General features: G+C 37.9%; 1 protein-coding gene across 1 annotated transcript; it reads left to right on the top strand.

Annotated features, from left to right (window-relative positions):
• Window positions 1-879: 879 nt before the first annotated feature.
• BDKRB1 (bradykinin receptor B1) lies at window positions 880-4,394 on the top strand. Its single transcript, XM_042813675.1, has 2 exons — window positions 880-1,899; window positions 2,638-4,394. Exon 2 carries the CDS (start codon window positions 2,650-2,652, stop codon window positions 3,736-3,738), a length of 1,089 nt encoding a protein of 362 aa, XP_042669609.1. The 5' UTR covers window positions 880-1,899; window positions 2,638-2,649; the 3' UTR covers window positions 3,739-4,394.
• Window positions 4,395-9,630: the final 5,236 nt, after the last annotated feature.

The following is a 9,630-nucleotide window of genomic DNA, read 5'->3' on the forward strand; positions in this document are numbered from 1 at the left end:
TCTTAGAAAATTTGTGTCCAAGCAAGGCTGAATTCCAAAGTTCTTGCTATTGCTCAAATGTTCTTTATGAAAAAATAACTTCAACACAAATCCACTAGCGTAAGCAAAGAGGAAGTTATGGAAAGTTTATGACGAAGATCTACTTTTCCATTTAACTTACCTTAGTGACTCAGTGTGGGATGAGATGTTTAAATATTGACCTCCTGTAGGTTATTAGGATTTATGTTGTGTGTTCAAAAAAATTATTTACCAAAATAAAAATTTTGATTGAGATGTAAAAAAAAAATTGACAGAAGAGAAGTAAATGGCGTCATTTGAGATATTTTTAATTCTGATTCATTTGGTTAGTAAAATAAACAAATGTTGAAACAAGTTACTGTTTAAATGGAAGTATTTGAGTGCTTTAAGTCTTCCAATCAAATACTGGATTTTTTTAGAATTTTTTTCAGTGTGATTGCATGCAGACAGAACAATGTTTCAAGTTTCTGTAAATTGCACCTTAATATAGCATATTTTTAATCAGTATAATGAAAGTTAGAATAAAACTGCTTATCATGATGACAAGGAAGTCTGTCAAGTGATATCAGAGCATAGCCTTGCATGATCTTTTTATTTTTTAACTAATTAATCAAAGGAGAGTGCAGTGGAGTAAGAATTTGGAGAGATGGTGAATTTGTTGGGCAGACAGCCAACAAGACTAATGTTTTCAAACAGAATTGTATCATAGAATGGTTGGGTTGGAAGGGACCTTAAAGTTCATCCAGTTCCCACCCCTGCTGTGGGCTGGCTGTCCCCCACCAGCTCAGGCTGCTTAAGGCACCATCTAACCTGGCCTTGAACACTTCCAGGGATGGGGCACCCACAGCTTTCTGGGCAGCCTGTACCACTGCTTCACCACCCTTTGAGTAAAAAATTTCCCCCTAACATCTAATATAAATCACCCTTCTTTTAGTCTATAAGTGAATAGCGTTCCAGTTCCTTTGTTATTTTTTCACTGCTCTTTAAGAAGTTGAAGACACCTATTGTTTACACACGTGTAATTGAGAGATTTGTATTTAGAAATTTGATATCTAATCTCAGATTAGAGGGCAATTAAAATGCAAAAATTAAGTTTGTAGACAATTAGTCTCAGTCAATGAAGTCTCATGTAATGAAACAAAATGCAGATGGTATTTTGCATGCCTGATAAATTACAGACACGATCACACAATCCTGAGAAGTAACGTTCACAGAGATGCATGCACTAGATAGCTATAGTGGTGTGCAAATGACATCGGTTTTCAAAAATGGTGGAAAGGTTTAGTGATTCCAGGTTTCAGCTACCCTTCCCAAACACCTCTTCTGCTCTAATCCCAACTCCTTGGCATGGCCTACAACGTATGCAGTATCGCCTTCCCTACACCAGCTGGACAGGAAAGAGTTCTCAAAGCAAAAACCTCATAGAAAGTTTGGCTTTGATTGTATTGGCGCTGAGAGAGTGGTTTGGAGCAGATGATAAAATTGCCATTGTTGCAAACATTGTTATTCATACAAAAGAACTATTAATTGCCATTGACCTGTATTTGAGACCTTTATTTATGTTCACGTAGGAGCGAAAGTCAAGGCATATAGCTTGACTTTTTCAGGAATTTCACAACAAGAATGAAATGTCACACTTGCCTTGAAAATCACCACAGCTGACGTTTGGAAAGCTTAAAAAAAAAAAAAAATGTAATGGCTTTCTTCCAAATGGTAACATCATACATAATGCACATGGCTAACAAAAGACTCAGACAGCGCTCAGTCTCACTCACCGATGAGTCTGAATTCTCTCCCTAATCACTGTTGTACTGCTGTTTGTCAGTTCTTCCTGGATTTGAAACTTTTTTCACCTAAACTGCCACGAAGAAAGAGAATAAGGTAGGTCTATCTGTTTTTAATGTCTTAGGTATATTAAAAGTATTTCAGATGCTTTTATATAAACAAGTATCTTGTGCTCTCAGTTCCAATGTGTGCACACATAGTAAGATGTTCTCTTTCACTGCTAACTCTGAAAGTCAGAATTAACTCTTCTAATCTGTAAAAATACAGTGATTCATTTTATGAATTTTCTGTATAGCTGAATAGACTTATCTGATTGCAGAATTTTCTCTTTAAAAATAATATTTTTTTTAATTGTTCCCAAAACTCAAGCTGTATTTATTTAGTGTTTCAGAAGATCCAGAAGATTTATTTAGTGTTTCCAGAAATCTGATCTTCTGTATATTGGCTACAGAGTCAATGACCACAGAAAATAATCAGAAATTAGTTGAATGCAGAGAAAAAAAAAAAAAAAGGCATTTTCGTGAAAGCTGGAATACTTGGAATGTATTAAGGACATAACTGAAAATCATTATTTTGGCTAATTGTCCATTAGCACTAAATACAGTATTTACAGAAGAAAATTACCTTTGAAAGAGAAATAAATTAAGCAACTGCGAATGAATTGCATTTTCTGTCAACAAGGAATCTGGAGTTCTAAGTTCATACAAGTCAGTGCTGAAGAAATTTGAAAAAAGATGTTTTTTACACCACTGATAAGAGATAACATTTAGAACTTTATGCCTCCATTTTGCAGTTCTTTTCTCTTACTTCAAAAATGTCTCCTGTTAATTACAGAATCCTAAAAAAATGACTGAAAGTCCCCTACTGAGCATTCCCTTCTCAAACCAGAGCGAAAACAAGAGCAACTCAACTGTTTGCCCAGACTTGGATAACTGGTGGGAAATCGTGTACTACTTAGTACCCAAGTGTATCGACACCATCTGTGTTATTGGAATGCTTGGAAATTTATTTGTTCTCTTCGTTTACTCACTGTACAAGGGCCCTCTGAAGATATCTGAAATTTACCTTGTGAACCTAGCTGTTGCTGATCTTATTTTCCTCATATGTCTCCCTTTCTGGGCAGAGAATGTACGGAATAAGTATAATTGGCCATTTGGAAATTTTCTTTGTCGTAGTGCCAGTGCATCCATCCACCTAAACATGTACACTAGCATCTACTTGCTAGTAGCAGTCAGCTTGGATCGCTATTTGACTTTTGTTCATACCTTGACACACAGAAGAATACGCAGCAAAACTATAGCCAAAGGGATCTGTTTGCTCACCTGGACCTTTGGGATCCTTCTCAGTATCCCAACCTTTATGTTTCGGACTGTGAAACACTTTCCTGAGTGGAATATCTCTGCATGTGTTTTAGACTTCCCCACCCCATCCTGGCAAAAAGCTGATCGTTTGGTATTCAGCATAGTGGGGTTTGCATTGCCATCAACAGCAATCGTCTTCCTCAATTTCTGTACCATTCGCTCCCTACAAGAACACAAAAGAGAACTAAAAGCATTCAGGACAAAGTGTTGCCAGGACCACAGAGACACAAAGGCCACAAAGTTGATCTTCTTAGTAGTACTGATGTTTCTTTTGTGCTGGACTCCTTACCATCTTGTTATATTCTTTGATATATTATTCCAGATGGAAGTGATACAAGGCTGTTTCTGGGAGGATTTTCTCAACTTTGGTGAGCAGTTTAGTTCTACTTTGGCTCTCACAAACAGCTGTATTAACCCAATAGTTTATGTATTTGCTGGGAAATATTTCAGGCAAAAAGCTTTAAAAGTTTTTTCACAGTTTTTCTGCTGTGGGTATTTTTTGAACCAGGTATCATTCCAAGAAAAGTCTTCATATTTCAAGTTGTTTCCAGTCAAGACTAGTTCAACTTCATGATTCTCGGTTCCATCTTAATTTTGATATTACAATTTACAATATTTAATAAATTAAATAAATAAAATAAAATAAATAAAATAAAATTTACAATATTACAATTGCATTAAAAATGAACAGGAATCACACTGTTCTAGCATTCTCAGACTAAGTTAATTATTTATTAAGTTACATCACTTCGCTGCTTATTTGTCCCTGGGTTTGCTTTTCCTTTTCTGTGTTACCATCCAAACATATAACATGCAACACCAGAGTTTTATACCAAATGATATAACTTGTCTCATCAATTATCAGTGCTTGGAAAGAAAAGTTATTTGACAAAGCATCAGAAGTCTGGTTTCTCTAAAGTATGGTATAAACTGATTGAAAATTTATTATACTGTATCTGTGGTAACAAATATAATATCACCAGGAACACTATGCAAAGAATTATAACATATTACAGAGCAATTATGAGCTTAACTTTCAGCTCATAGCTGCATTTTAGGAATGGCAAAACAGATTCAGTATTTTAAATGGGTTGTATTTTCAGTGTAGCACATAGAAAATTTGAAGAACTGTTCATTTAAAATGTATTTGTTGCATAAATATTGTATGTAAAATGTGCCACAAAGGAAATGTACATGAATTGTAATAAAAATCCAGTATCATCCTGAAAATTTGATTTTTTTTTTATTCAGTAAAATGTTATGCAACCACTCTTCAAGTACGCAAGGATTCTTTTTCTTTTCCATATATAAAACCAGTGATGACCACTGACACTATGATTTTGAAATATTTTTCCATCTAAGGCAAATCCTTAAGTTCATACTTATATTTTTATGAATCAAAAACAATAACTGCAGTATCCCACTTCACCATAATCTTGTTCATTTTTTGCATTGTTTTATCTCTTGTCTCTTTCCTTATTCCTTTGGACAGGAGGAAATATATATTTCCGCTATTAAAAATCCTTTCTACTACTATAATGTTAACTCTATTTGTAGCAGTAGTAACGATATAACAATAACATACACAGCAGGAAACAGGGAAGGAAATTTTTCCATCACAGGCACAACAGTAGAACAAGTTGATGCAACAGAGATATGTGTTCCCATAATTGTAAAAATATTTGCATGTGCAGACATGGGAAGAGAATGAAAGGGGATTTTTCAGTAGGAAAGTTAATTCAGCTAGAAGGACACCGAGTGCAGAAAGGGGCACATAAGCACTATCTCTAACATTTTACTTAGTTTAGTGTAAGTTCTGTTTAGCCTCTTGCTGTAATGACGTTTCTGCTTTGAATATGGAATTAATCTCTTATTATAGAAATCTACCCATTCAACATTCCAAAAAGATTAGTGCATATTTTTAATGATTTCTTCAAACTTTTTGAGTTTGAATGTTGAAATCTTTTTTGGTGAGTTAAAAGCTTGTCTTCCTGCAATGATGCGTTAAGAGCCAAGGGTGGATTAGGCGAATTATTCATAACTCCAGTCACTTTTCTCCTTCTGTGACAGGCTTTTTTTCCAAACAAATTTCAGTTGGATATTAGTAATAACTACAGTATGTGAAGTCTGGTGAGTCACAGGATCGTAGAATGGCCTGGGTTGAAAAGAACCACAATGATCATCTAGTTTCAATCCCCCTATGCTCAGGGTTGCTAACCACCAGACCAGACTGCCCAGAGCCACATCCAGCCTGGCTTTGAATGCCTCCAGGGATGGGGCATCCACAACCTCCTTGGGCAACCTGTTCCAGTGTGACACCTCCCTCTGTGTGAAAAAATTCCTCCTAATATCTAACCTAAACCTCCCCTGTCTCAGGAAACAGCCTTTTCCCCCTCCTGTCTATATGCTCCTTTCAAGTACTGGAAGGCCACTATAAGCCTTCTCTTCTCCATGCTAGACAAGCCCAGTTCCCTCCACCTTTCCTCATAGGAGAGGTGCTCCAGCCCTCTGATCATCTTAGTAGCCCTCCTCTGGACCCGCTCCAAGAGCTCCACATCCCTCCTGTACTGGGGCCCCAGGCCTGGACGCAGTGCTGCAGATGGGGCCTCGTAAGAGCTGAGTAGAGGGGAACAATCACCTCCCTCTCCCTGCTGGCCATCCCTCTTTTAATGCAGCTCAGAACACAGTTGGCCTTGCGCATGGCTGGCTCATGTCCAGCTTCTTGCTTGCCAGGACCCCCAAATCCTTCTACACATGGCTGCTCTCAAGGAGATTTTCCCCGTGGTTTGTATAGATACCTGGGATTGCCCCAAACGAAGTGCAGCACCCTGTACTTTGCTTTATTGAGCCTCATTAGGTTTTCATGGCCGGGCCTGTCCAGGTCACTCTGAATGGTTTCCCTTCTTTCCAATGTATCGACTGTGTCGCTCAGCTTAATGTCATCTGAACTTAATTCCATATAATCATAGATCACAGAATGGCTTGGGTCGGAAGGGACCATCCAGTTCCAATCTCCGTGGGCAGGGCTGCCACCCACTAGATCAGACTGCCCAGGACTCTGTCTAAATTTCTTCCTAACATCTAACTTAAATCTCCCCTCTTTAAGATAAAAGCCATTTACCCTTATCCTAACACTAACAGACCATGTAAAAAGTTGCTCCTCTTCCTGCTTATAAGCTCCCCTTCCCTTGTGCTGGAAAGCCACAATGAAGTCTCCCCAAAGCCCTTACTTTTCCAAGCTAAACAAGCCCTACTCCCTCAGCCTTTCTTTATAGCAGAAGTGTTCGAGCCCTCTGATCCTCTTCGTAGCCCTTTTTTGAACCCACTCCAACAGCTCCGCATCCTTCCTGTACTGGGGCCCCATGGGCCTCGCAAGGGCAGAGTCCCACCCTCACCCTCCTGCCACCCCTCTTTTGATGGAGATGAAGTACTAACCTAGCCTGACCCTGCATAGCTTCCAAGATGAGATGACATCAGGGTGGCATGGTCAGTCTATTTTAAGATATTTCACACCATTTATTTCACAGATCTTTATCTGAAGCCTCAAGTTCAAATGAACTCCCAAACAGAGATTCAGTTGTTGTTTTTTTTAAAGACGAAATAACAAAAAAAGTGTATAAACAGAAGGCCATTTTCCCAGCATGCATGTGAAACCTTAAAAGGAAAAATATCATCTCTAACTCTTGTCCATGTTAAGTATTGAACAAAAATAAAGGAAACAACACAGTACTGAAGAAGCATTTCATTTAGGGCATGAGCAAAAAATCAGACTGAAATTCTTAATCAGTGGAAAGATTCCAATCTATTCCAAGTACTTTTGCGAAAGTTGCTTCCTTTTACATGTGCACAACCATTAGAAAGTGTCTGAATATTAAACACTGATGTAACAAATACTTAACAGGGTCTCACAAATCAATGGATTTACTCTACAATAAGAGAGTAACAAAAACATTTTTCATGTGTGAGCTACACTTAATATAGCAAAATATGACCAGTGATCACAATTTACTGCCCAGCAAATACAAAATTCTATATTCAATCAGAAATAATCCAATACACAGAAACAGGCTGCAGACTGGGAAACTAACAGCAGTTGAGCTGAAAAGAATTGCCAGATTGGAAGTTTAACACAATCCAGGAGAGCCATGTTGTTTCTGTTTTGGGGGTATACATGAGAACAATCAATGGACTTAAACTGTAGCAAGGGAGGATGAGTATTAATAAAACACCTTCTCCTTGGAGATAAGGTAGGACCTCAACAGTGAAACCCTCTGAGACCATCTTAGAAAGGCATTTTAGATATTGTATCAGTCTATTTAGTTCTGTCCCAGCTCATGAGGGATTTTTAGTGACACAGATCTCCATGTCAACTCTTTCACTTGTGAAACACTTGAATGTGTTTGCATTCTCAGGATTCTTCACATATCACCTTCCATTCATTACTAAAATATCAGACCTTATGGTCAGTCAATCACTACTGCCAGACTCGACTGCCATGTGTTATCTTCAAAGCACCTTTTTTATCTTATTTCATGTTACTCCTCACACTCTCAATAAACACTGCCATGCATTTATCATTAAAACAATATCCGTCTTCTGTAGGCAAGATCTGAGCCTTCTGTGAGCTTGCAATCTTTAACTACTTCTCATCCACCTACACCAAGTTATGTTTTAATCGTAATTCCTCTAGCGCAAAAACTGTCTTCTATTATCTGTTCAGACCTTGTTTATTCTCACTTTAAAAGATGGGTCTGCTAGCACTGGAATAATAAAGTGGCATTTAGAACTTACTGAAACCCACATTAAGGAATACTATAATCTGGGCTTGCATTTGCAGTATCAAAATATTTTGACAAGTTATTATTTCATCTTTAAGAACTTAAACTGTAAACATAGACCTACAGCAAAACCATCTGATCCATTTCTAAAACTGAAGGTAGAAGATTGCTAGAAATAAAGGCAGAAGCATTTTCAAATATTTGTATCCAAAAAGGCTTCTAGTATGTCAAGAGGCATTTTCCTGGGAAGAGAGCATTTGTCATCACTCTCAAAACCATTCCAAATCAAGTCAAAATTATAAGAATTTAGTTGGAAAAAAAACTGTTTGCAATACAGTCATGCTGAAGGTCCCAGCCGTCTCATGATCTCATCCTCATGGACATGTTCAGACCACACTTGCCTCTGACAGTGTTGTACAAGTGAACTGGTCAAAGTGGATCCACTTTCCCTGTCTGTATGTGACTTTGGGCTGCAGACAGTAGGTGTCAAGGATGCTGCTTGCTTACAGTCCTAGGGTGGTTTTCTTTGCCCTCCCAGCAACAAGACCAAGAGACAAAATCTGTATCAGTCAGCAGAACAAGAGCCAGGAAATGTCTAACCTAAGACTGTCCCTGGAATCTCAGTGTGGCTTCTTTCAGCATACGAGTTATAGTAGTCGTATGTGATTAAGCTTTGACTTTCCAACATTGCCTTTTCTGATTTAGCTCTGTGTCACTATGCCTTCTGTAGGAGAGAAAAAAAACTAAAATTAAACAGTACCATCAAAAAATTGAACTATCATGTCCTGTTTACTAAATAGCACCTAGGGGATTGATAACGTATATCTTGCCAGGAATTTTACAGAAATCTTTGAAGAAATATATAATTAAATTGAATTGTCACAGTGAGATTATAGAGAGAAAAATGGGTCTAATAATCAGAACTGAAAACATTAGAAGAAATTCTAAACTAGTAGGAATTAGGAAGAATCAGTGTCAATGTAGGATAGAACATCCTTCTTTGTAGCACAGTAAGATGCCTGACAAACAGTAGAAACCGCTCTTGGCAACTGGCAAAGAGGAGTCAAAACAATCTCATCATAGAAGAGTAAGATAGGGCTTTGGATCCACGAGGTGGGCAGAAGAATTGGAAGTTACAAAAACATCCTACTTTATCAATTCAGGGCACATACAGAAAAGTTGTAAACACAGGCACCTAGGCTGAGCTACACAACTACAGTTCATTTTGTTCTAAGGGAATTTGAAGCTTGAAGGCAAAAGAGGATCACCTACTGTGTTCCTCAGGTGATCCTAGTCATTCTGGTGTTTCAGCTGGTTTGTTCTTCAAATTTTCAATAGTTACTGCTGATCCTGTTATTTCTCACACGCCTAAGTGTCAAATCAGGAGTGTTTTTCACAGCCTACTAAATGACAGATCTGGCTTTTTTTTCCCTAGCACCATATAACAGAAACCCCTTTCAACCAATATGATCCTCCGTGGTGGAGAATTGTCACGTATTCATTTATTCATAGGTATTATGTCCACAGTGAGCTGCTGAAAATGTGAGCAAAGTTCTGCTTCAGGGAAGGAGTAAACACGTTCTCCTTTCTTTCCTTTTTTGTTGCTGTTGCAAAAAATGGACGTAGTCTTGTTGAGTGAGTTCACTCTGCTGATGCTCACAAGAAGCCAATATTTGATTATATCCATT

Source organism: Centrocercus urophasianus, unplaced genomic scaffold, assembly GCF_019232065.1.
Source record: "Centrocercus urophasianus isolate 14NV4802_14NV808 unplaced genomic scaffold, USGS_Curo_1.0 seq_14, whole genome shotgun sequence".
Taxonomy (NCBI): Eukaryota; Metazoa; Chordata; class Aves; order Galliformes; family Phasianidae; genus Centrocercus; species Centrocercus urophasianus.

Excerpts from the sequence above, each read along its gene's own strand:
- BDKRB1 (XM_042813675.1), top strand. The coding sequence starts at position 2,650 with ATGACTGAAAGTCCCCTACTGAGCATTCCCTTCTCAAACCAGAGCGAA.